We start from the raw sequence: 27,516 nt of genomic DNA, 5'->3' as shown, positions 1-27,516 counted from the left end.
TATTATTACACCATAAATAACATCATTTATCGTAGTAACAATGCTGTATTTTCTATTTAACCATTCCATAATAAGTGCATGAAACAAACAGCCATATTGCAATTTAGAGGGGAGGAAAATGGGTATTTATGGAACTTGGTTCTCAGTTTGGATATTATTTGTAGGTCAAATAAGTTCATAATGTTATTGCTATTAGATCAAATAATTTGTTAGAGTGGGTCTCATGAATTCCTTCATCAATAAAATGAATTCCATTTTTAGAAAGTGTTAAAAGAGTACAAAGATGAAAGGAATGTATTTAGGTATGGCACTAGTAAGAGATTTAAAGATTTGAGCTCGCACTCAGAGTTCTATTTACGACAAAATACATTTATATTCCTATATCCAGTTCCTGTAAAGTATAGATTTTGTGAAGTATATCTGTTGGGGTTGTTGTTACCTAAGGAAACGCTTGTGTGTACTGTCCCTTTAAAACGAGAACGCCCATTGGTCGGACTCTCCTGCGTCATTCGGCCAATCAGCGTTGTCGTTGTTACAGGGCGTTTTGACGTTAGAAGGCGTGTGTGTGACATTTGCTGCAAGAAGCTAGTTTTCGAACAGCTAACTGTGGAAAAAATAGAAAAACTAAGCGTTGCCATTTTTTTTATAAAATGTCGTCTTCCGGTAGCTGAACAGACGCTAGGTTTTTTAGGTTTTTCGCGCTCGTATCCACATCAAAAGAGGCATTTTATGTCACGTGTAGCGTTAATTAAAACTTCCTCTGCACGAGCACGTTAAATAACAGTGTGCTAACGTTGTCCGTTAACTTGGGTAAATGTCCGGAGTTCGGGTTGAGGTCGTTTTCCGGTTCGCCGTTCTGAGATGACGATACTAATCGGATAACAGTGGTTCAGTCTGGGTTTGTTGTATCGCATTATGGCGGGGCGTGAGCGCTTTAGCCGACTCGGCTAAATGCGTTTTGCACACAAGGTTAAAATTAGCTTTAGCCAGCTAGCTCCTCAGTCACTTTCTTATGCTGACTTGTCAGGACAGGTGTGCTGAAAGTAGGCCAGGTGGGGCGCGGGACAGAGAGTGTGTAGCTTAGCCACGGTGCCCACAAGAGTGTGTGTACTTCAGGAGCTGTTGTGAGTGACTCCAGTGGAGCCGGAGCTGTGACCATGCTGCTCTCCTTGGTTGTGCACACATACTCGCTGCGGTACTGGTTCCCAGCCACCGTCATGCTGGGAACTGCCCCGGCTTATTTGCTGTCATGGGGGGTTTGGCGTCTACTTTCAACTGTTTTACCGGCGAGACTGTATCACAGGCTGGACGACCGACTGTACTGCATCTACCAGAGCATGGTCCTGTTCTTCTTTGAGAACTACACAGGAGTTGAGGTGAGTCATCCGACTACATGTGAACTTTGATCATGGTACGACTTTGTATTTTCTAGATGATTACTCTTTTATTGAATTAATCGGATGGCACATACCACATGTTCGTGCCTTACACCGATATCACAAACTCAAGTATATACCGATACCGATGTCAGTCCGATACATTCATTTTAGACCTTTCAAACTGGTTGTTAACAAAATTGTGCAATTTCAAACAATCTCCAAATCAAAGTCACTATTCTGTGCCCGAAATCCGATCCAGTAATTTTGACCAGTATCTGACCGATATTGGCTCATCTGTTTTGATAGTCAGTTAAAGAGAAATCATTCAGACTGGATTTTTGGATTGTGGACAAAATACATTTGAGAATACAATGGACCAAACAACTAATGGATTGATAAAATATTTGACTGATTCAACCAGTTGTGAAAATAACTGTTAGTTACACTTCTATTATACATTGTGAAATAAATAAATAAAGCACAACCGTTTTTGTGAATATGCAACTGACAGGAAGAACTCACAGTAGTTTGCATAGATTTGTTTCACACAACATTTCATTTATGTTAAATGTTTAAGTTGGTGTATGAGGTATCCCATAATATCAGCAACACAAAAGAAGATTCAATGTCTCTATATAGTGGTCTTTGATCATTTTAGATTTTTTTTTTTTTTTTTTTACGCCACAGAAACAAAAGATTTCAGTTAATCAGTTGGTTGTTGTTTTTTAGTTTGACTCCCACATTGAAGCTCATCTGTAGTTTACTTTGTCTTTTCCTTATATGTACCTTGTATGTACAGTATGTCTACTTAAATTGCAAAAAATACAGAAAAATCCCCAGGCAAGCTTTTCTTATTAACAAAATAATCCAATCTTTTTAAATAAATTGTCTTCACTTATATAGCGCCTTTTTATTCCTGATGACCACTCAACGCTGCTTTACACTATAGTTGAGTTTCATCCATTCATTCACTCACACATCCATACAGCAAATGTATGTGCAGTGCATTTTCTCTCACACATCATCCATTATGCGCCGTCTGCACTCATGTCAGGTTGTGTCTTGTCCAAGGACACATCAGCATGTAGCCTAGCAGAGCTGGGAAGCCAACTCACAATATTCCAGATAAAAAACAAGTTGCTCCACCATCGCCCAAGTACAAGATGTCTAACACATTTTAAGATGCAGGAACCAATAAATGATTTATGTGTTGATACGTGGGAACACTTTTATTAATTAGTCCTTTGTGACTCTTAATCCATACATCTATGGGCTTTGCACATGCATTTAATGATAAATGTGCAGTTTATTTTTGCAGACCTATGTATTTATATAAAGACAATGACTCCATTCATATCAGAGCCATACACCAAGTCTGATAAACCTGATGCATAGCAAGAAAGTCTGCATTCTTTTACCCTGTTCTTGACACTCCTTGTACACTTAGTAGTGATAGTGTTGGAGCCATTGTAACTGCGGTCTCTGATATGAGGCCGTTTGTGTCTGTCCCTCCAACTGGAAGCCACATGGTTAGATTAGCAGGGACTGTTCTCTGTAATAAATCCCTGCGAGTTCATTGAAAAGCTACAAAGGAAATTGCTACTAGTCTGAACTGGAATTTAATCCCTGATACATTTTATTATATTGACACAACAAAACAAAACACACACTAGTCTGGCAGTGATGATGACCTTTCAGTACATCTGCTTGAAAATCACATTGCTTTTTCTTTTCTCCGTAGATTGTTATATATGGAGATATACCAAAGAACAAAGAGAATGTGATCTACCTGTCTAACCATCAATGCACAGGTAATGTATTTTAACATACAGTATCCAAAAGAAGAGATTTTAAAGACCAGTTTAAATATCTGTTATCTTTTAATGCCCTTTCGTTTTAGTCGACTGGATCATTGCTGACATGCTCGCCATCAGGCAGAGTGCTATTGGTCATGTCAGATATGTTTTGAAAGATGGACTGAAGTGGCTCCCACTGTATGGATGGTATTTCTCTCAGGTAATGACTGAAATGGTGTGATTGTTTGAACACAATTTTGCAAATGTCACATGTAAATGAAACATGAATGACATTTCCTCACCGCAGTACTGATCAAATGATCTCTGTCTTTCAGCATGGAGGGATCTACGTGAAGCGAAGTGCAAAGTTTAATGAGAAGACAATGCAGAAGAAACTCCTCTCTCAGACTCAGTCTGGAGCGCAAGTGAGTTTGGCGATGTTTTTTTAAATGAACCCCAAGTACGTGAATATTTAGTAGTGATGTAAAAGCGGATCTTCAAACTTATTTGGCATGTTCTGCTTGAGCTTTCTTTCATTGACCTCCACCAGGAGGTATATGTTTTCGCTGGAGTTTGTTTGTTTATCTGTCTGTCTGTTAGTGACCAACATAACTCGAAAATTCACAGACGGATTTGGATGAAATTTTCAGGAAATGTCCGCAATCGGACCAGGAACAACTGATTCAATTTTGGGCTTGATTCGCACACGCTGTACACAGGCAGGGTATATTTTGTATGCACTGAGCTGCCTTGGAGAAGGTAGTGCTCAAAGTGCTTTTCTGGTTCAAATTTAGATTTTCTTTATACACCTGTGATTGAAATGTGATGATGACATGTGAACTGACTGATTATTTATGATCATTCCTTTTGTTCATGTTGTTCAAACAGTCATGAAGGGTCCCATGTAGAGTATTATTGTGTTCAATGACACTTGTTTTTAATCACTTAAAAAGAATTACACTGTTGGAGATTAGTGTATAAATTACATTATTTGCAAATTTGAATTTGGTCTTTAAATAATGATTCAACTTGATAATCATATGACTTGTACTAATTAGCCCTGTGATATAGTAACATCCTAGTAATTTACAATAATTAACAGGGAAATGTACAGTAATGTCAGGTCGCCCATAACTGGGGAACTGCATCACACTGTGATAACTGTGCTGATCGCTCTCCTTCAGCATATTCAGGATCTGATTGAGGTTCCTCTTTGGCTAGTCCACAAAGAATCAAAAGTGACATACATTTTATTTATCGCCTGTTTCTCCCCACAGATGTACCTCGTCGTTTTTCCAGAGGGAACTCGCTATAACCCAGAGCTGAAGAACATTATCGCTGACAGTCAGGCTTTTGCTACGAAAGAAGGTACTGCATGATGTCAGCCGTTTCTTGCTTTACTCTTGCATACTAATTCAGCGCCACCCACTCGCTGTCTAAAACAGCTGACCGAGTACTTGTTGTGGGACCTGTAATCATGGTTGCATGCTGTTGACCCACGAGGCCTCGTCTTCATACAGAAAGATATTTATTCCAAAAGTGTCCACTGAAATTGTATGCCATTAAGACCGAGTCACGTAATTAAAAGTTAAGAACTGTCAAGGGGATTAGTTTTGTCTGTCGCTACAACTGATTCCTGTCGCATGGATTTCAGAGAGGCTCTGTGTCGGATTAGTGCAGATCCAAAAGGGGGGTGAGGGGGGCAAAGGCAAGGTGTGGTAACACTGAGCAAGTCCAGTAGGACCCTGAAAATGAATGCTGTGTCTGGTCTTGTTGAAACGGGTGTGTTATTCACTGCTTTAGTGACATGCGTTTGAAGTGGAATTATATAGGGGGAGCACATTCCATAGCTGTATTGGTTCAGTAGTGGTTAAAATCACTGGATCGGACATCAGAAAAGAAAAATCTGATATTATCCAAGCCCTCTAAATATCACATAAAAACCTCTATAAAACTATGCCTTGTTAATTTCTTTATGGGAGCAGAATATTTGTTATGCAGTGAGATCATTATGTTTTTGTAATTGCTTAGTTTTAAATGTATCGGCACAAAAGTTTTGGTCACTGCTTAGTAGTTGGACTGGGGTGTGTGTGTAAATCCTCAAGGTTTTTGCTAGGTAATTGCTTTAAATATTACTGTAAAATGTTGGGTGTTGGGTCAGAGATTTTTTTTGATGCTGTTGTTCACAGTGTGGTGTCCAAATCTGCTCACACAGTGTATCCATTCAGCAGAGATTAAGCCCGTCTGTGCACCACGTCTCTGAATATCACCTTCCCCCATTAATCCACATAAATCGCTGTGTGAGAGCTGACATGTGCACATTATCTGCTATTTGTGAGGTATTACTGACGGTGCCACATCGAGAACAAGAGCCAAAAACTGACCCTAATAGTCATTCACATTGAATTACAGTTCATCTGTACTCTGGGGGGGGGGGGGGGGGAATGAGATACACTGCAAAGTAAAAATTTGCTCTGGTTTAGCTATTTATAGGTTCTTGTTTAAACAAAACTAACATTTTACTTAATTCTGTAAACCACAAAATATATTTCACCAAAAAAGCCAAAGAGAAATATTGACCTTTAGAGGATTATTTGAATTTAAGAACAGTTTATACAACTAATCCTTAAAAAAAAGCTGCTTTTTTTGTAACAAACTGCTTGAAATGTGATCCTACTTTTCCTCTTTTGTCCGTCGTAGACAAAGTTGCCTTGAAAAAGGCTCTTAAGGCTCTTTTTTATTTTCATGTCTTCAATAGGACTGGCTGTATTGAAACACACCCTTACTCCCAGGATGAAGGCATCTCATATAGCCATCGAGACGATGAAGGGCCACCTGGACGCCGTGTATGACGTCACAGTCGCCTACGAGGGAACGCTGGACGCCTCTGGTCTGAGAACACCTGCGCCGACGATGCCGGGTAAAGGCCACATTATACTTCTCCGACTGCGTATGCGTTATCCGTCTGCGTCACCACGGAGACGCCTCGAGCCTTTATACTTCTGCGTCGTGGTGACGGACACGCGCTGCAATTTCCCGCCCGATCAGTAGGGGTCGCTGCGCAAGGTTGTTGTGCTTCTGGCTACAGTGAGCAATGGCGTCGAGAGAGAAAGACTGTTGTTGTTGTCACTTTTCTGTGTCACGGAACGCAGTTTTAAGATCATTTGAGGCGAGAAATTGGCCATTTAGAGTCTAAACATGTGTTGTGTGTGTTAAGATATGACGTATTTATATTTTGGCAGCGGCGTTATCGGCGGGGATCAGCTCCTCCTCTGTGGGCGGTCGAGTGCCCACAGTGAGCCGGCACAGAGCAGCTTAGCTCGGCCTGTCCTGAGGAAAACCCATGCATATAGAATATAATTGTAAACGCCAGACCATTTCTTTACATGAAATATAATGAAGATGGTTCTCAGCTTGGAGAATAGAAGCACCATTCAACCCTGAACTGGTCTTTACTGCCCAGCATCTAGTACTATCACAGTCATGTGGTAAAAACTGCCTTTTAACATCCAGAACCAGCTGTATGTGGATCAAGAAATATGCATGCTAATGTGAGAATGTACACTACACCTGTGCCAGTACTGTTCGGCTAGCCACATTATGGTTTGGAATGTTAATCTTGATGTGCCTTTCGTTTCCACCATTGGGCAGAATGGCACTAGCAGCATCACCTACGCAAATGGAGAGACAGTGAAGTCGTCGTCCAGCATTTCATGATGTTCATGTCTGCATGTTCAAGCAATGTGGTACAACAATCGTATGTTTAAAAACAGCACCACCAGGGTCTGTCGACTACTCAGTGGAGCTGAAATTATTATTTTCATAATCGATTAATCGTTTGGTCCATAAAATGTCAGAAAATGTTAAAAAGAAAACATTGATCAGTGTTTGTCAAACCTGGAAATGATGTTCTCGAATGTCTTGTTTTGTCCACAAACCAAAATTATTCAGTTTTAATGATTTCTTTGTTATGTGGAGTAAAACAACAAAAACATATTCACATTTAAGAAGCTAAAACAATCAGAAACCTTGTTTTAATAATGAAAAAAGCTTTAAACCAATTAATCTATTATCAAAATAGTTGACGATTCATTGTTTCAGCTCTACTATATACCACAAGAGAAGGATGCCAGAAAGTGGGATAGTGTGGATCTGTTGTGTTGTTACTTCCTACAATGTTTGCAGACAACATGCAGAAAAACCCATTATCTGAATGTGATCATACGTTGTGTTTATCAGAGATAGAAATGGTATTTTAACACCAGCTACAAACAAAGCCACAGGCGGTCGTCTCACTGGCGCTGTATTTTTTAATCCTGCAACAGTGTGTGCACTCCCTCAGTCATTAATCACATACCAAACATCACCTATTAAACAGCAGTGTCTTCCTGTAAACAGCATGACTCCATGTTTTGGAGTTTATTATTATTCCGTGTTCCCCGGTTGTTTGGCGAGCTCCGTTTGAAAATACTTCCGGCTTCAGTCAGGAATAAACATCAATGTGTTTGGTGGCAAATGCGACACGGAGTAGAACAGCTTTCTTCTCATCACGCACTTCCTTACCTCATGTGGTGATGAAGACTTTAGTAATTTCATGAGGATTAAACTGAAGCTGCAAGAGACCAGCTCACTGCAGATTACTGAGGTTCTTTCCATTTCACATCAGGGCCGATAGTTTGAATAACTTCATGTTGTTGTGACGATGGTCACTTTTATTTTATTAGTAGAAATTACAGTTTCTCAGATAAAAGACTTCCTTTTATAGGACCCTGTGAAGTCTTACAGTTTTGGCATCTTCCTTTATGGGTCGCCACAGTGGATTATCTGATTCTTGTCCTCTCACCTGTGTCCTCTTCTGTTACACCAACTGTTCTTGTGTCCTCTTTAACAACATCAGTGCACCTTCTCTGTGGTCTTCCGTTTTTCCTCTTGGCCCACAGCTCCATCTTCAATTCCATCAGCTTGTATTTAATGAACGAGGATTTGGTTTGTGATTTATGTTTCAGTTGAACAACCTGAGAAACCATGACTCTTACCAGCTCATTTTCTCTGAGCTGGTCATGGTTAATCAGTTTTGAGTTCTTGATCCTAATTTTGGTGCAAGGTACATATGCTTAGAATCTATTTTTATTGGAGAAATTAAATTACAGACTAGCAAGAAATCGCCAACTACTTTGGTTTGGTTTGAAGCTTTTTTCATGATTAAAACAAGATTTCTGATTGTTTTAACTTCTTAAATGTGAATATTTTCTTCGTTTCTTTGCTCCACATAACAAAGAAATCATTAAAACTGAATCATTTTGGTTTGTGGACAAAACAAGACATTCGAGAACATCGTTTAATCGAGAAAATAATCAACAGATTAATCGATTACCAAAATAATCGTTAGTTGCAGCTCTAATCTCTTCATAAGGAGGATAATCAAATTGTGTAATGACACCACAGAAACTCATATCAGTGATGGAGCTCCCTGCTTTCTTCTTTATTTTTCTCTTCTGTTCAAGTTTGTTTGTTTTTTTAATTTCAGGAGGAAATGAGAACGAAGACTTGTTTTCCTCCATTTATTCCAAGTTTTTTTTCCCAGTGTTTGGAGAGTTATCCTGCTGAAACACTCATCACCTGCAGTGGTAGCTTGGCTTTATTTTCGAGGGGTGGGGTGGGGTGGGGGGGAGGAGGTGGTTCACTGAGTTGCCAGTGTTTGTTATACTGGCAAATATGATGTCAGGAGGTCAGTGATAATGTGTGCAGCAGCTGATAGTCTCCCGCTCCACCAACCAAAGCGGTCTTTGGCTGCTGACTTCGATTAGGTTTCCTCTTTTGGCCACGGTGCCAAGTTTCCTGATAATATTGCGTGTTGTGGAAACAGGAACCTGAAGGTCCTTTGGGAAACATGTGTAGCCTTGAGTGTTCACACTTCTTTTTTTTTTCATGTCTGACCTTCTCAGGCACTCTGGTTTTCTTTTCTTTTTTCCCACTGCCCTGACAGTTTGATATGGATTTAGACTTGAGATTTTAGAAAAGTGTTATGATTAAAGATGTGAAGAGTACTTTTCTACATTTAACCTTGACCCAGATTTTAGCCACAGTTCTGCATTTGCTCTTGTTTGATGATTCGTTATGTAACCATTGTGACAAACGAGCGTCTGCACCTCAGGGGCTTTTTAAATGTTCTTATACCAACTTGTCATCAGAGCATCATAGCAGCTCTCCTCTATCAGGGTCACGTCGTGTTGAGTTTAAGTGCGTACTTTATGTGCCGTGTTGCTGAAAGGCTCTTCCTGTTTTTGTTTAGTCTCTTTATTTTCTTGTGTTTGACAGAATTCCTGTGCAAAGAATGTCCCCGAGTACACATACACTTCGACCGTGTGGACATAAAGGAAATTCCTACAGAGCCACTGTTTTTCCGCAGGTGGCTGCATGAGCGGTTTGAAATCAAGGACCGGTAAGTATGCGTGGGTGGAAGGATTAGTCATGGTTTTTTGGATTGAATGTTGTCCAGTTGACACATAATCTACTTTTAATACAGTTTTTATTACAGACTCTTGAAGAAACCGAATGTAACAAAGCCCTTCTGAAGGGCCGGTTATGTGCAGCTCTCTTTAGAATGTAGAGAGAAAATCTTTATTTCTGGTTCATGTGAAAATAATAATGAAGCAATTTTTGATTGACATCACAACCATTTAACACAAAGGAAAAAAATATTGGTGCCAAACCAAAACATGCACTTAGAAAGAAATACACCTCATTGTTTCATTATTCATTTTATCACTTTTAGACAGAATAGTTACTTTGGAGTCGCAAAGGAAAAACTTGACCTTGCTCTTGGTGCTCTTTTAATAAAATTCAAATAGTTTCAATACATGTTTCCCAAGTATTGAAGTGACCCAAGTGGTGAACTCACACATTTCTGAATAAATGAATTCAATTCAATTCAATAAAAGAAAAAAAAAAACTTTTGAAGCACACAGGAAAAAACTGATTTGTGTTCAGTAGAGGTGCAACAAATGATTATTATTCATCATCAATTCATCTGTTGATTATCTTCTTGATTATTTTACATTGTTCGGTGTCGATCTGTGTTGATCTGTGTTCCCAAACCTCGAAAAGAGGGTGTTCATACAAACCAAAATTTGTTATATAATGTAGAATATTCACATTTAACCCCAGAAAACCATTGCTGGGTGGTTTTCACCCAAGCAAATACATTTATGTGATTTTCCACAAAACCAAGTTTTCATTTTCGTTATTTAAAAAAAAAAATTAATAATTTGTTCCCAAATTCCTAATTTTCCAGTAATTTTGGAGCATTTTTATATGGTCCCCTCATGATGCTTTTCTTTCATTTTGTTAGAAATGACGCAGTTTAAAATAAAAGAACACTACTCAAATTTGTCATGTTTTGATATTTTGATGACAAGGACTTTTTATTGGGTGTATTTATTATCTCGGGTAAAAATCACCCGGCGTTAGTGATGGTGTTTTGAATCTGAGCGATATTGTTCTAGGGTTAAGAGGCTGAAATTTTAACTTTGTTTATTCAAAGTTGCAGGTGTGTGGTTTCTATATTTTTAAGGTTTTTTCTTCTCATATTTTGTCTGTGTATTTCTATGACCGACTGAAACCTTTTTTTTTTGTTCTTTTCCCAAAGGCTGCTCACGGATTTCTATGAGTCAAAGGATGCAGACAAACTCCACAAGTTCCCCACGGAAGGCAAACCATCTCCTCTGAGCCTCTGCAAAACTGTCCCTTCGCTGATGATCTTGGGGGGACTGACACTGCCATTACTGCTGACAGAGAACGGCAGGAAACTGTATGTGAGAACCTGGGTGTACGGGACACTGCTTGGCTGGCTGTGGGTGAACGCGTTTCCTTAATGAAACAGCTGTGGGAGTGGGGTGGTGGGGGAGGCAGAGGCTGTCATAATGAGACGCACAAAAGATGTGGAGAGGCAGGCACTGCCATTTCCCTGCATCACAGCAACACGAGGTGTGTTCAGAGCTGAATCTGATAAGAGGCTCAGAGATTTATCCCGTACATTTGACTTCATGTTGACCGTGAGCTGAACAGAAGAAAAAAAAATAGAAGGAGAAGAAAGCCCCTTCTGTGCTACTTGTTCCCTAGCAGAAATAAACATTGTTGAAAAGTATGACTAAAGATAATCCCCTTTATGACATAAAAAAATAAAAAAAATAATAATAAATCTATATACAAGTTTTCCCCCCTCCAAAAGATTTAACCAAATTTGTGTTCTTGCATGCTCCCTAAAGCTCTTATATTATGCCATTTATTCTTGACAACAGAGTGTGCTGAAAACTCATTTAATGATGGGAATCGGCTGCTGCGAGTAGCTGACTCGGTGCAGACCAGCCTACTGACGATGGCTCATTAATTATAAAGTGCACTGACTCGTTGACATTGGTGGCAATGTCTGTTTTTTTCTTATGCCAAGTCCCACGTCAGGTGGATTATGCACTTTTCTCATTTGAAAGTGATGTTTTTACATTAGTAGAACAGAATAAATAGCATGCAGTCGTCTATAGGGGCTCACAGACATGACACCAGCTGCAGTGTTTACCATACATATGTCCACGTTAATGTCGTTTCAGTTATATGTGTATATATATATATATATATATATATAAATGAATGTAGCTGTTAAAGTTAATTTTTTTGTCGTTCACCACCCACTAATTGTCTTGGAAAAACACGTTTCAGTCTTTGTGTTTGTTAAATTTTGACGCCAGTGAGCTCATATAGAGGAACGCCGCCGAAAATGTTCTACCATTGTAAAGAACCACTTTAACATTGCCAAAACATGGTGTATTTTTCGCCTAACTAATGACAATTATATAATTTGACTTTAAGTTATTGTTTGTTCACAGTTCCATCGACTTTTATATGCATTTGTTACTTTTAAATGCCGCGTTACAGCTCACTTGAAACTATCTACCTAGCAAAAAGCTGACAAAAGCCATGTTAACAGTATATCACAGGTTCCTGTGCACTCAAAGCCATTTGTATTATAATCATCACTGTATTGTGAAATGCACTGTGTCCATCGTCGCTGTTTACTGTAATGAAACCATTGCATTTTTCCACGAGTCACTTTACATACTCGCTTTCTCATCGTCGTCTAGAGTACGTCCACTATACGTTTTCCTCACATGAATTGCTCCAATACCTCACTTGAATAATCCTTCCTTTTTCTTAAATGACCCTTGTCAGCCATTTTATAGTTATTTTTATTCTGACAAGATCTGACTGTAAGTCATCAGGAAACTCTAGACAGTATTTCAATGCCAACAGTTTTTTGGAAATGTGTGCCTTCTCTTTGGAGGAGCTGGTTTTTCGGCCCTCACACACAGAGGGCCACGGAGGCTCTCTGCTCTGCTGGGGCTGCTGCTGCTAATGCTGCTGCTGCTCCTCTCTGCAGCTTGTGGTCACATCTTCTACAGTTCATAGTGGCTTATTTTGCTCTAAGAATGCATTTACACTTTTCGAGGACAATTATGCATTGATGAAACCTTTAATGTGTTTAATTTCTGGAAATGCGGGGAGGGGGGTTGGAGTTGAAATAAATTGTTTCTTTTGGAACGTGTCAAATTGTTACTTTTGTCCTGTAGTGTCTGCAACATGTAATTATTTACACCTGTCATACTTAGTCACAGGTATAAGGTAAATCAAAACATAAGTCATGCAGGTCGAAGCCTGAGCTGTCATCACCACGATTATAGTTTGAGTGAAACAAACTAAAAAATATATATATATATAAAATTACACTGCAGTTGGGCTTGGTTTGCATGGTTTTTACTGTAAAAGTCTTTGTTAAAATGCTGATATTCTCCATGGACTTTGGTGTGTGAGGGTGCAATTGAAATTCAAAAAAACCTCGACATAATAGATTTTTCTCTTAAAATTTATGAAAAACTTTTCTCCAACTTTGCTGTCAACTTGACAAATTTTAAATATAACTATAGTGAATGTGCAAACTCCTGTAGAGCCCTCATAGGTCTCCACATAAAGAAAGCCAAGTACCAGGAATTGATTGTCAAGGCTCACCACAAAGAAAAGTGTGGCGAACGTACAATTGTATTTTTCAGTAAAGTCAGCGACTGCAGTTTCTTCAACAACTGCACAATCAACACTTTGTCCCATTTGTTGCTGCTGTACTTTTATTCACTTTGTTCGAAAGCTTGGGAGAGAGTCACAGCAGCTGGGGCTGCGGTAGAAGAGAGGATGGATGTTGGAGGGATGAAGGAGGTTAGGAGTCAAAGGAGGGGTGGATGAAGAAGGTCAGGGTCGAAAGAGGGTTGGGTGAGGGACAGTCACACCTGTGCAGCAGTTAAATGTGAAAGAGATCATGCAGTGATGATTGGAGGGGAACCTCACTCGATCCGACAACCTGGTCACCCTCACTCTCCACGTTCTGGTCCAAACGCCTCCTTTTCTTCACACTGCTCTCATCCACTTCTAATGAGGGGGCCACTTGGGTCAACATGGCAAAGGCCTCTTCCCTCTCTTGTTTTCTCCTCTTTTTCTCCCTGATGTTGAAGTCCAAGGTGGCGTACTTCCTCCTCCACCTTTCCCCTCTCTGCCGCAAGTCACCCATCATCTCTTCATACAACAGTGTCTCAGCCATCAAGACCTTCTCCAGTTGGGCAATTTTCATGTCCTTTTTCAGCAACATCCTCTCCAGGTCCATCACTTTGTCCGAGGCCTCTATGAGCTTGTTGGCATTGAGCTTTAACTGGTTGAGTTGCTCATGCTGCATATGACAGTGCTTCTCCAGAGACAGGATGTAGGCTACTGTACTCCGCTGATATCGGAGGGTTTCTTCATGCATCAGATCCCTGCGATGCTGCGCTGTACTCGGTGCACAGTGCTCAGCATTCTGCATTAACGCTGTCTGGAAAAGGTTCTGGAGGAGCTGGATTTCTTCCCCCTGCTGAAAAAGTTGCCTCCTCAGGTTGGTGTTATCTTCAAGGAGGACTTGGTTGCTTGAGTCCATGCTGTGTTGTTGAAGTGTTCAGTCAAAAAGTTGGTATACGCTGCTGTCGGTCACTGTTCAGTGCAGAGAATGGTGAATGGAATCGAAAACTGAGACTGGAGCAAGGTTTATATGTAGCTCATGATTCTCAACCAGTCCTTTGATGACGTATTAAAGGACAGACCAGAATCCTTTGATGACATTAAAGGACAAACCATGATGTGCCTATGATGATCAGTCCTTTAATACATCATCAAAGGACGAATTCAAAGCTAGCCGTTAGCTAACCTGTAGCTAACCGTTAAGACCGTTTTATTACCCATACTCATATACTCGCATGTATATAAAAAAAACATGTACATTGGTTAAAAATAATATTTTAAAAAACGGTCTTAACGGTTAGCTACAGCGTCTATGCAGCTAATTGTCATCATTACGAACTCAAGTTTACAACCTGAAAATTATATCTCACGGCAAGTAAACGGCGAATAAATCTTAATGTACCTTAGACACAAACAGATGTATATTGAATGTGGATGAAATCAGTTTTTCAGCAGCTTGTTTTTTCAGTGAGATTTACGTACTGTATATTACAGTTACGTATTAAAGTTACGTATTAAAAACAACCAATACAATACACATATTTACATAAAACGATTATATGCATGTGGTCGTGTGTTGCTTCTGCTAATTGGCATGATCCGTTACGAGGGTTGGCTCCCCGAAAATAACTACCACTTTCCCTCCCACGTTATCGTCGGTCAGTGAACGCAGCGCGTTGAAGCTGCACATGCGCGTTCGGGTTCTGAGGGCAGTAACCAGGAAGTTCAGTGACAGATTGAAGCTAACGCTCGCGAGTTCTGCTCTTATTTTTTGGACTTCAGGTAACAACATACATACACCGAGACGAGTCACACAGCTATATAACCACATCAGCATTCACAGTACGTGGGTCACATGTCGTAAAATAGAGGTAATGTCTCTATTTTGTCAAATGTATGCGAGGATACGTAGTTGTCTGTAGGCTTCCTGGTTTTTTTTTCACTCATTATTACAGCGACATCCAGCGGCCGTTCAAGCTTCCTGCAAGTAGTTATATGAAGAACTCCACTCACAGTCACTAATTTGCACAAATTTATCAGCTAACAGATGCACTGAATTGTGAATCTTTTATTCAAAAGTATAGTAGTATAGAATGTTATTTATTTATATATTATCTGTATGTTGTCTTGTTTTATGATGGGACATACCACTTTTTGTGTGAAGTCGTTTCAAAGACACAATTCTCCAACTGTGTAACGAATATTGTTCTCCCAAAAAAGAAGAAATACACAGCCCAAACAGCTAAAATGCTCTTGCTGAATCTTATGAACAGTTTTTGGTGCATAGTACAGCATGCGATATATAGGATTTTTGGATTTTACATTTTCATCTGACCGATACCAATTCCACATACTTATTTTCATGTTTAATGCTTAAAAGTTGGAGTTGTGTTTCTGTTTACAGTTGAGTGATGGCAGTGGACTGGATTGGATTCAGTTATGCGGCGGTCATCGCCTTTGGAGGCTTCATGGGATACAAGAGGAAAGGTTAAAGGATCACAATTCATTTTTTTTTTAGCAGTTGAGTGACAGGGGCGAAGGCGGGGTATGGATATGTCGCCAATCATAGGGCCACATGGAGACGAACAACCACTCACACCTATGGTTAATTTAGAGTGTATAATTTGCCTAATCCCCAAATCTGCGTAATTCAAAACAATAATTCCCTGTACGGTTGTGATGTGCTCTTCAAGACACCAAACTAATCATACAGATCAGTAATTGCTCAGAAAAATATTTGCTGACATTATAAATCACATGGGTAAAGTTTGATCATTTTCCCATAGACGTCCAGCCAGCTGAGTCGCCCCCTTGTGGCTTTTTAGTGTATCGTTATTTAGTTTGAGGAGGAAATGGGAAGACTTTGTACAATTATTTGTATACAGTCTATGTTTCCCTTTGGTCCATGTTTTTGCCTCTCTGATCACCACAAGACACAGCAATGTCATGTTTGACTGCAGGCAGCGTGATGTCCCTGGTGGCTGGTTTAGTCTTTGGTTCATTATCAGCATATGGGGCCTATAACACCTCGAATGACCCAAAGGACATTAAGGTCGCATTGCGTAAGTGTGATCATCTTTTTTTTTTGTAACATATGTCCTGCCAGTATTATGTAACAGTCCTGTCTTTCAGTTTCTGCTGGAGTCCTCGCTTTAGTGATGGGAACAAGATACAAGAAGTCTGGAAAAATCCTCCCAGCCGGCCTAATGTCAGGACTGAGGTAAGGGTCACAGACAGTTGCTCAACATGAAGTCATTTATTGAGCAACTCAAGCACCAACGCCCACGTGAAGTCGGTCATTAACGAGCCGCTCTGTGTCTCTTTCTCACAGTTTGTTGATGGTGTTTCGACTCTTGCTCCTGATCATGGTGTGACCACAGAAACAACACTTGATCAAACTGAGGAACTGAGAGTGGACAAGCTCAGTCAGTTCTGAAAGGAAATCCAAAATCATTCCAATTCAAAGGCACTAAATCAAAGTCTGTTGTATGTTTAGAGTCGGTGTGTGGTTACAGTGCTGTGCAAAAGTCTCCACCAGCTTTTTTTAATTTTATGTCTTACGTCAAATTCTGTCATGGTGGGAATTTAAATTGGACTGATGTGACTGAAAATCTTATTTATGAGCAACTTGTCAATGTGTAACTCACGCGACATGAGACCTTTGAAATAGGACAAATACAGGTTTGATCCACAACATTAATTATGGTTTCACTCGGCCAGGGTGGTTTTTGAAATGTGTTTATTCAGAATCTAATGGTGACTTTTGCACAGTACTGTAATTCTGAACCCTCATTTATATCATTTAAAAATAGTCTCTCCAGGACTGTAGACTTCTGCCACTTCCACTGATCGGCTGATAAGATATTTTTGTTAACAAGCATTGTGGGGTTTTTTTTTGTTAATGGCTAAACCAAGTAAATAATTTGCCAAAACATTAAAACTAGTTTTGCTTTATAAGCTGCTATTAAACCCCATAGAAGAAGAACCTTGTATCTGTATATACAAGGTCCTTCCAGTGGGTGTTAACAGATATGGATGAACTCTAATTGCAGTATTTTTTTTTAAATCATGTATAACTCAAATATTTTTGTTAATGAGCTTGTGATTCACATTTATTTCTTCATGTTATTGTCATATTGTCTTAGATTTGCGTTGCGTCACTGAGGTTTACTTTACACACTACATCAGTTTTTCACTGCAGTCTTTAAAAATGATCAAAATATTGCTGAGGGAAAATGTTTTTGTAATAAGTAAAAAGCCAAATTAAAAAAGGTGTGATTCTCTAAATGATTATTATTATTTTTGTTGTTTGTTGTACCAGATAAGTCAAAGAAAAGAGCTCTGTAGGTTTGACACGGAACAAAAAAGTTTGATTTTATTCGGTCGACATGTTACATGTTAACACTAGGACTTGAACGTGTGAGGAGATCTTTTCCAATGACAGGGGAAGTTAAAAGCGTAGCACCTCCCTCACTTGTTTCACATAGACCTCGTCTGGCTGTGGCTTCCTCTTGCTGCCCGGCTGCAGAAATTCTTTGATGGCAGGGTTTTCTTTCATCCTGCCCTGAAAAGCCTTCAACACACAGAGCAGCATTCAGAAAGTGTTAGGCCTGTATTTTTATTTATATTTCCCCAGTAATATGCCAACATTTGTTAACACTGTCACATTTACCTTGATATTACGGAAGTCGGCGAGGATGCCTGTAATCTTCTCCTCCAGCATCAGGCTGCATTCAAATAGGTGAACATCTGCACGGCTTAGTTTTCCTCCCACCAAGAATATGGACCCAGACAGAACCTGGGGAGTTTATGAAATACATCTCATTTATAACGATCAACCAAATATGAATGCGCTAAATGTGGGTGTAAAGTGGTACCTTCTCAAACACGGGCAGATAGCGTGCTTTTGCTTTTGTTTCAATATTGTCCACTTTTGCTTTTGGATCTGGGACGAAGGGCAACGTCATAATCATCTCCATGAGATCCATCAATCCTTCTGAGTACATGTTAATCCTGAGGCAAAGCAAATGCGCACATACATTAGAATAAATGAATGATAATCATAATAATATGATAAATTAGATGGTCCCATCGTTGCACTGTTTAGTGACTGGGTCGTACATGGCACGGTTTGTGAGATCGTCTCCGTTGAGATTGTACTTCTCTGCGATGTAATTCAGGATCGCCTTGGTCTGGACCAGCTTAATGCCGTCAATATCCACCAGTGGAACCTGCTCGAACATGAGGTCTCCATCTGCGGAGGCAAAACAGCAAGTCATGCTTTGTTTCATGTTTCACACACTAGAACGGACAGACAAGGAGTGGCTGCTCCCTCAGCTTACTTCTCACATGAATCAAGCTCCAGACTTCCAACTGAACAAACCTATACATTAATCCTTTCTTAGAATGTAAGCATGTTTCACTTCGTTCTAAAAACTCTTTCAACACAGCTTGCCTTTCGTTGCATGACTGGCTCTGCAAATTCTTAAGGCCTCAGTCAAAGACAAAGGAGTGCCTGCCGAGTCATTTGACCTCATTTGTGCACAAAATAAAGAGATCCCTTTGCCGCCTACTTCAACTTACCAATACAGAGCGAGAATGTTTGAGTATTACAGCTAAAAGCAGCTCTGTAAATTACCTAAATTAAACCACAGGCGTCATTTTTTTTGCCATTAAAGTGTTTATGAGTGGATCAATGAAAGGTCACTACAAGTTTCTGCACTTAGAAAAACCATGAGGACCAAGACCAGGCAGCCTGAAAGCCCTTTGAGCTGAAACTTGCTGCCTCTGTCAACCCAGTTGGCACCAAACCAAGCACAAGTCAGTGAGAAATCTTTTTTACTAAACATTCTAGCTTTACTGCTACTTTACCGTAACCATAAAGTAACTACTATAATTTGTGCCTCCTTCCGAGATGTCGAGATGGAAACAGCACTGTGTTTGAAGTTATGTCAAACATGCGGCTCTCTATCAGAGAGAATCTTTGTGTTCTCGCAGCCATGTTTGTGATGCAGTGCTGCCCAGTTAAGTCCTTTGACCAGCTCAACTCTCTGCACATTGGACTCTACAGCGTGAGTGGAGCTGCCATAAGCTATGATTATAGCTGACGTGTGTAATTGGCACCCTGGTTAAGGTAACCTATACTCCTATCATTTATTTAACACTGAAACAGTAAACTCTTATCTGAAGCTATTCTGTGATTAAATCAATTTTTATGAAAAATGCATTATGACTCCCCACCTGACTTAAAAACCGTGAGATGCTAGAAATGATTGAATGTTTTCAGGTGGTAAAGACTCACAGAAAAGAGCTTTAGCCCAGAGATTAGTGTTTAATCATTAAACGAGTTGTTGAAAGTAACTGACCTGCGAGGAGTTTCTCATACTGCACCCTGGTGGTCAGGAACACCTCCTCGAACTGTGTGTGAAACAGATGTGGGTCACATTTCAATTGTTTTCATTTCCCACAACATAAAAGTGCTGATTTCACTATAAAAAGGGGAAAAAGAACAAGACAGGAGGTGAAATTTGAATAGCCCTTATTTTTTTTGCCCCGTATGCACTTTTAGTGTTTAACCACTTTGTGATTTTCTCATTCACAAATGGGTTAGAGAGTTCCTGCTTCTATGGTTTATTGCCTTCTCAGTTCACATTCAGGAAAGTTTTGTTCTTAACCTTTTAGTATAACAACGGTGTGTATTTACATAGAGCTTTTCTAGTCTTGTTGAGCTGCTTTTTACACTTAAGTTTTGCCATTCACATCTTTCATCACCATTCACGCACTGCAACATGGGATTGCATTTGAAAGACTACTACTTTTACTTCTATAAGGTACATAATATATCAGAAAATGACTTAAGTACAGTAAATGTCACATACTTTAAGTACTTTTACTTAAGTAATATTATCAAAAAGTGACTTCAACTTCTACGAAAGTCATTTTCTGGGAAGATATTTGTAATTTTACTCAAGTATCCCTTCAAGGTACTTAATAAAAAGACTGGCATTCATAGACATGATGCATTAGTTCGTCAGTTCGGTAAAGTTGGAAAGATTTTCACAGATTCGGACTTTCGGCTTCAATAGCTTGTAAACGAAACGTTCTATAAACACAAGCGTAGTGTCTTCTCAATCAGAATTGTGTACTTAATGAGCTACAGTAACATTTTCATCCAACAGACCTGAATTCCGGGCTGGAAGAGAAACATTATTCTCTATGCGCAGCGACAGCGAGCTCTTGTGTTGCAATTTGTAGACGGTCCCTGGGCACTCGCCTCACACTCGTCTCGCTGCCGCTGCGCATAGAGACTCATGTTTCTCTTCCAGCCCGGAATTCAGGTCTGTTGGATGAAAATGTTACTGTAGCTCATTGAGTACACAATTTTGATTCGGAAGAGACTACGCTTGTGTTTATAGAACGTTTCGTTTACAAGCTATTGAACTCGAAAGTCCGAATCTGTGAATATCTTTCCAACTTTACCGAAGTTCTCTCGTCCCTTAACCATCACAGCTTAATGCCTAACCCCAAAACCAAGCCTTAACCCTGAAAAAGCACTTGTGACAGAAGTTGAGAACCAGCCTATATGTCCCTTACTTTCCCAAAATGTCCTCACTTTTATACAAATTAGTGCTGGACACACGTTGACGTTGTGTCTATTACAAATATAACAAGAACACACACGCTATTCCCTTTAGGACGCTGCTGTCACGCCCATTCATGTAAACAGCCTGAACAAAGCCGTATCACTAACCTTAAACATTACTAGTTTACGCCTGAACCTGACCTTAACCAGACCACATCTTTGATTTATTTTTTTGCAGAATACCTCAACTCCTGCGACTGCCAAAAGCCAGCGAATCGTCTCCATTCTCCCTCTGCCATTGAAGTATGTAAGAACAACTTTTCCAGCCATGGTCACAGTTAGTGATGTGTATGTGTGTGTGTGGGAATGGAAACCTGCAAAGATAGGAACACCGGGTGAGAGGTGGAGGGAAAAAACATGAGAACGGAACTGAATTAATTAAAAACGTCGTTGTGGTGATAAGTGACTGAAGCAAACTTACTCAGACGAAGATGACGCAGAGTGAATAACTCGCTGAAAAAGTCCTTATATAATTTTCAGTTTCGGAGAGAAACAAATGTCGACAGGCTGTGATTGGTGAGCTCCGGCCAATAGCAACATGCCGTATTAACATATTACCGCTAAGCATCTTGGGAAATAATAGTATTTGTGTTTAGAACTAAACAAATTCGGCAATTATGTTTAGGGTTTAATGTGAGAAACTATATGCATTAGTAGTTAGCGGTACGTTAGTGATGTTTAAATCACCGTGTTTGAAACGGCGACACCGTCGCTGCCAAACTAAAAATACGTCATATCTTAATACACACAGCACATGTTTAGACTCTAAATGGCCAATTTCTCGCCTCAAATGTTCTTAAAACTGCGTTCCGTGACACAGAAAAGTGAGAAACGGCCACTGTTTCAATGTTATTCCGCTTCCACAGTCTTTCTCTCTAGGACGACATTGCTCACTGTAGCCAAAAGCACAACAATCTTGCGTAGCGACCCCTACTGATCGGGCGCGAAATTGCAGTGCATATCCGTCACCACGACGGAGAAGTATGAAGGCTCGAGGGGTCTCTGTGGTTACGCAGTGGGAGAAGAATAATGTGGCCTTTACTTTACACACTACATCAGTTTTTCACTGCAGGCTCTAAAAATAATCACAATATTGCAGAGGGAAACTGTTTTTGAAATAAGTAAAAGCCAAATTAAAAATGGTGTGATTCTCTAAATGATTATTAGGGACCTCGCACACAAAGGTGGCGAGGAACCTATTGAAATTGTTATTTTTGTTGTTGTTGTTGTACCAGGTGAGTCAAAGAAAAGAGCTCTGTAGGTTTGACACGGAACAAAAATGTTTGATTTTATTAAGTCGACATGTTACATGTTAACACTAGGACTTGAACGTGTGAGGAGATCTTTTCCAATGACAGTGGAAGTTAAAAGCGTAGCACCTCCTTCGCTGTTTTCACATAGACCTCGTCTGGCTGTGGCTTCCTCTTGCTGCCCGGCTGCAGAAACGCTTTGATGGCAGGGATTTCTTTCATCCTGACTTGAAAAGCCTTCAACACACAGAGCAGCATTCAGAAAGTGTTAGGCCTGTATTTTTATTTATATTTCCCCAGTAATATGCCAACATTTGTTAACACTGTCCCATTTACCCTGATGTTAGGAAAGTCTTTGAGGATGTCTGGAAACATCTCCTCCAGCATCAGGCTGCACTCAAGTAGGTGAACATCTGCACGGCTTAGTTTTCCTCCCACCAGGTATGGGAACCCAGACAGAGCCTGAGGAGTTTATGAAATACATCTAATTTATCACAAACAACCAAATATGAATGAGCTAAATGTGGGCGTATAGTGGTACCTTCTCAAACACGGGCAGAAAGCGTGCTTTTGCTTTTGTTTCAATATTCGCGTGTGGATTGGGGAAGAAGGGCAACGTCATAATCAGCTCCATGAGATCCATCAATCCTTCTGAGTGCATGTTAACCCTGGGGCAAAGCAAATGCGCACATACATCAGATTAAATGAATCATAATAATATGATAAATTAGATGGTCCCATCGTTGCACTGTTTAGTGACTGGGTCGTACATGGCGCGTTTTCTGGGATCGTCTCCGTTGAGATTGTACTTCTCTGCGATGTAATTCAGGATCGCCTTGGTCTGGACCAGCTTAATGCCGTCAATATCCACCAGTGGAACCTGCTCGAACATGAGTTCTCCATCTGCAGAGGCAAAACAGCAAGTCATGCAAGGCAAGGTGAGGTTGAAATACAAATCTGGCCCTCTGCACAGACCAGTTTCACATACTAGAACAGACAAAAGAGGACAAGGAGTGGCTGCTCCCTCAGCTCCCACTGAACAAACCTGTACATTAATCCTTTCTAAGAATGTATGCATGTTTCACTTCTCCCTTTCAGGTCTGACCATTTCAAGTCTGCAGATTTGTAAATGTACAAACGGCTGTTCTAAAAACTCTTTCGACAGAGTCGGCCTTTCGTTGCATGAGCTGGCTCTGCAAATTCTTGAAGCCTCAGTCAAAGACAAAGGAGCACCTGCCGAGTCATTTGACTCCATTTGTGCACAAAATAAAGAGATCCCTTTGCCGCCTACTTCAACTTACCAACACAGAGCGAGAACGTTTGAGTATTACAGCTAAAAGCAGCTCTGTAAATTACCTAAATTAAACCACAGGTGTAATTTTTTTGCCATTTAAGTGTTTCTGAGTGGATCAATGAAAGGTCACTACAAGTTTCTGCACTTAGAAAAACCATGAGGACCAAGACCAGGCAGCCAGAAAGCCCTTTGAGCTGGAACTTGCTGCCTCTGTCAACCCAGTTGGCATCAAACCAGGCACAAGTCAGTGAGAAATCTTTTTTATACTAAACATTCTAGCTTTACTGCTACTTTACCGTAACCATAAAGTAACTGCAATAATTTGTGCCTCCTACACTCCACTCTACAGTGTGAGTGGAGCTGCCATAAGCTATGACTGTAGCTGACGTATGTAATTAGCGCCCTGGTTAAGGTAACCTATACTTCTATCATTGATTTAACACTGAAACAGTAAACTCTTATCTGAAGCTATTCTGTGATGAAATCAATATTTATGAAAAATGCATTATGACTCCCCGACTGACTGACTTCAAAACTGTGAGACGCTGGAAATTATTGAATGTTTTCAGGTGGTAAAGACTCACAGAAAAAGACTCACAGAAAAGAGCTTTAGCCCAGAAATAAGCTTTTAATCATTAAACGAGTTGTTGAAAGTGAACTGACCTTTGAGGAGTTTCTCATACTGCACCCTGGTGGTCAGGAACACCTCCTCGAACTGTGTGTGAAACAGATGTGGGTCACATTTCAATTGTTTTCATTTCCCACAAACATAAAAGTGCTGATTTCACTATTTAAAAAAAAGGGGGGGGGGAACAAAAAAAGACAGGAGGTGAAACAAACAAACAGCCACAGTTTCAACACCTAAAATCAACACATCCAAACTCCAAACATCACGATAATTATCATGTTCAATCAAAACCAACACAAAATAGTCAAAATGAAAAGGGAAAAGTTGTTTTACTTGTCTTTTATTCTTTTAATTATTTGAATAGCCCTTGTATAATGCCCCGTATGCACTTTTAATGTTTAACAACTTTGTGATTTTCTCATTCACAAATGGGTGAAAGAGTTCCTGCTTCTATGGTTTATTGTCTTCTCAGGTCACATTCAGGAACGTTTTGTTCTTAACCTTTTAGTATAACAACGGTGTGTATTTACATAGATCTTTTCTAGTCTTGTTGAGCTGCTTTTTACACTTTAGTTTTGCCATTCACACACTGCAACATCATGGGATTCCATTTGAAAGACAACTACTACTTTAACTTCTAAAAAGTACATTTTGTCAACCAAAAACTGGGAAGATATTTGTACTTTTACTCAAGTATCCCTTTAAGGTACTTAATACAAAACTGGCACTCACTGACATAATCAGTATGCGAAATCCCATCTCCCATTTGTTGGACCTTTTCCACAGCGCCATTTGGAAAGCAATTGATTTAAACATTAAAATACAAAATTCCAAATAAAATCATTTACATTTTGTCTGGTTAAAAATGATAAGAAAGCATGCGAAGTGTATTATGTATGTAGATCATATATGTAAAACTGAAATCTTTAGGAAAAAAACATGTTTTCCAATTACACTGTAACATTTATATCAAATTTAGCTTTTGAGGATTTCATGGGGTCTCGAATGTTAATAAGGGGGTCTAGCCCCCCCAAGACATAATGCATTCTCTCGCCCCTTAACCATTACAGCTTAATGCCTAACAACCTGATAACCTAATAACCTAAATGCCTAATAACCCTAACCCCCAAAGCCAAAATGTCCTCACTTTTATACAAATTAGTGCTGGGCACTATTACAACAATAACAAGCACACACACGCTATTCCCTTTAGGACGCTTCTGTAACGCCCATTCATGTAAACAGCCTAAACAAAGCCGTATCACCAACCTTAACCATTACTAATTTACGTCTTTTTTTTTTTTTTTGCTAATAATACCTCAACTCCTGCGACTGTCAAAAGCCAGCGAATCGTCTCCATTCTCCCTCTGCCATTGAAGTAGGTAAGAACAACTTTTCCAGCCATGGTCACAGTTAGTGATGTGTATGTGTGTGTGTGGGAATGGAAACCTGCAAAGATAAGTGCAGGGGAAACATGAAAACCAAACTGAATTCATCAAAATCGTTGTTGTGGTGATAAGTGACTGAAGAAAACTTACGCAGCCGTGATCAGACGAGGATGACGATGAGTGAATAACTCGCTGAAAAAGTCTTTATATAATTTTCATAGTTTCGAAGAGAGAAAATGCTGAGAGGCTGTGATTGGTGAATACCACCCAATAGCAGCATGCCTTATTAACATATTACCGCTAAGCATCTTGGGAAACAATAGTATTTTTCTTTCTACATATAACTAAACGTTGTCGGCAATTATGTTTAGAGAAACTAAATGTATTGGTACTCAGCGGTACGTTAGTGATGTTTAAAAAAAATAAAATAAAATCATCATGTTTACATGGCGACACCGTGATAGCGAGCGCTTCTCCAGTGTCCTGGTATAAAAACCACCGTGGCGCTTAGTGTGGAGTTGGATGTGAGGGCGATCTGGCTGCGACATCTGTCACCCCATTGATCGCTAGGGTTGATTCGGCTGATCTGGCTGGCTAGGCGGGTGTCCCCTTCCTCCCTCAACGATCCATGTGTGTCCCTCCCGAAGCTCCGCGCTCGGTGGAAGAGGACCAGGTCCCCCCCGGCGGACGACCATTCATCGGTATACCAGTAGCTGCGCTCCCCTGCTAGAACCTCCAAACAAGCTCAAGGCCCATTTGTAGGAGAAACGTAGGGAAGTCAAGCTCCAAGCTTCAGACACATCCAAATGAGGCGCTGCACGTGGCAGTCTGCCTTCCTTTTTAACAAATATTTTTAATCATTCTATAAATATAGTATATATATATGTATGTATTAGATATTATAGTATTAAAATATATATGTGATTTATTAGTAAATGATGTGATTTATTAGTAAACTAAACCAAGCCAGGCTAGCTGCAGTGTTAGACTTGGTTCAAAAGAAGAATTCTACACACATTTTGTGTTGTTTTGTAATTATTTATGGTCATATTTTTCAGTTATAAATGTTGTAACTAAGTGCACATAAGTATAATATCAGTTATATTGATTTTTTTTTTTGCTCTTTTGTAATATCATAATATATGGCTATACAAAACTAGCCTTGTGATACAGTATAATCTGACATATTTACATATATGTCCATAAATATGTAATGCTGTATATATATAGCTTCCATACTTCCAAGAGACAGGCTGTTAAAAAGATTTTTACCACTTTAATGTAATTTTTCCTTCTTTTATTTATTTATTTTACAGAGCAAACAGTGAATGACTGCTCAGACTGCCACATTTTATGCATGGTCATACTTAATTTGCATAATGTAATGTAAATATCTATAATGTAAATATCTAGTCCATACTGTATATATTCTGGAAATTGTCTATTATGTACACTATGCATTCTACTCTATTTAACTTTTATCTAGTCTTCGTGTTAATATCTTTTTATATCATACTTTTCTTATTAATGCATGTTTATTATTTATTATCCTTATCTCTACTGTCTTGCTGCTGTAACGCTGTAAATTTCCCCACTGCGGGACAAATAAAGGACTGTTTTATCTTATGTTAAAACCACAATTTCTATTCATTTAAATGTAGACATAGTGAAACTGCTGTGCCACACACAAATCCCTTTTCTCTTATCATGATTTTTGCAGAATCATGCTCCTGATGTGGGCGGACACACCCGAGACTGTCTGTGTGCAGCTATGAAAACAACTCATTCATCACGTTGATGTTTGTTTGTTTTTTCTTTTCACAAATCATCAACAGTGCATGACTGCTCTGTACTGTTTATGCTTGGTCATACTTTAAGAGCAGTTTTTTCTATTTAGTTAGTTGGTTATTGCTGTGTCAGCATGACAAAAAACAAATTATAGGAGATTAAAATCTCAGTGGCTACAAGTGAGACCTTAACCAAAACATGGTCAGCTAGTTCAAAGCATTAAATTATTATATAACTGATGAAAAAAGAGCATTGTTTTCAT

At 39.5% G+C, this 27,516-nt stretch overlaps 4 protein-coding genes across 4 annotated transcripts; 2 read left to right on the top strand and 2 right to left on the bottom strand.

The window, feature by feature from the left end:
• Window positions 1–707: 707 nt before the first annotated feature.
• agpat5 (1-acylglycerol-3-phosphate O-acyltransferase 5 (lysophosphatidic acid acyltransferase, epsilon)) lies at window positions 708–12,715 on the top strand. Its single transcript, XM_083897168.1, has 8 exons — window positions 708–1,376; window positions 3,121–3,190; window positions 3,280–3,395; window positions 3,511–3,600; window positions 4,453–4,543; window positions 5,934–6,095; window positions 9,494–9,617; window positions 10,824–12,715. The coding sequence occupies exons 1-8, from the start codon at window positions 1,158–1,160 to the stop codon at window positions 11,047–11,049; spliced, it is 1,098 nt and encodes a 365-aa protein (XP_083753294.1). The 5' UTR covers window positions 708–1,157; the 3' UTR covers window positions 11,050–12,715.
• A 2,267-nt stretch (window positions 12,716–14,982) lies between these two features.
• On the top strand, window positions 14,983–17,436 carry tmem14a (transmembrane protein 14A). Its single transcript, XM_083897169.1, has 5 exons — window positions 14,983–15,046; window positions 15,669–15,751; window positions 16,225–16,326; window positions 16,397–16,484; window positions 16,596–17,436. The coding sequence occupies exons 2-5, from the start codon at window positions 15,676–15,678 to the stop codon at window positions 16,636–16,638; spliced, it is 309 nt and encodes a 102-aa protein (XP_083753295.1). The 5' UTR covers window positions 14,983–15,046; window positions 15,669–15,675; the 3' UTR covers window positions 16,639–17,436.
• Window positions 17,437–17,618: 182 nt separating this feature from the next.
• LOC310934157 (glutathione S-transferase 3-like) lies at window positions 17,619–21,402 on the bottom strand. Its single transcript, XM_083897820.1, has 7 exons — window positions 21,328–21,402; window positions 21,090–21,220; window positions 19,630–19,681; window positions 18,386–18,518; window positions 18,142–18,277; window positions 17,937–18,062; window positions 17,619–17,837 (listed from the first exon to the last, which is right to left on the bottom strand). Exons 2-7 carry the CDS (start codon window positions 21,174–21,176, stop codon window positions 17,715–17,717), a joined length of 657 nt encoding a protein of 218 aa, XP_083753946.1. The 5' UTR covers window positions 21,177–21,220; window positions 21,328–21,402; the 3' UTR covers window positions 17,619–17,714.
• Window positions 21,403–22,236: 834 nt separating this feature from the next.
• LOC310934159 (glutathione S-transferase 3-like) lies at window positions 22,237–25,649 on the bottom strand. The gene is made up of 7 exons (XM_083897828.1): window positions 25,617–25,649; window positions 25,397–25,527; window positions 24,114–24,165; window positions 22,927–23,059; window positions 22,698–22,824; window positions 22,493–22,618; window positions 22,237–22,393 (listed from the first exon to the last, which is right to left on the bottom strand). Exons 2-7 carry the CDS (start codon window positions 25,481–25,483, stop codon window positions 22,271–22,273), a joined length of 648 nt encoding a protein of 215 aa, XP_083753954.1. The 5' UTR covers window positions 25,484–25,527; window positions 25,617–25,649; the 3' UTR covers window positions 22,237–22,270.
• Between the last annotated feature and the right edge of the window lie 1,867 nt (window positions 25,650–27,516).

Source organism: Microchirus variegatus, assembly GCF_963457635.1.
Source record: "Microchirus variegatus genome assembly, chromosome: 11".
Lineage (NCBI taxonomy): Eukaryota > Metazoa > Chordata > Actinopteri > Pleuronectiformes > Soleidae > Microchirus > Microchirus variegatus.
Note: the sequence above shows the minus strand (reverse complement) of the source record. Positions and strands in the feature narration are given on the sequence as shown.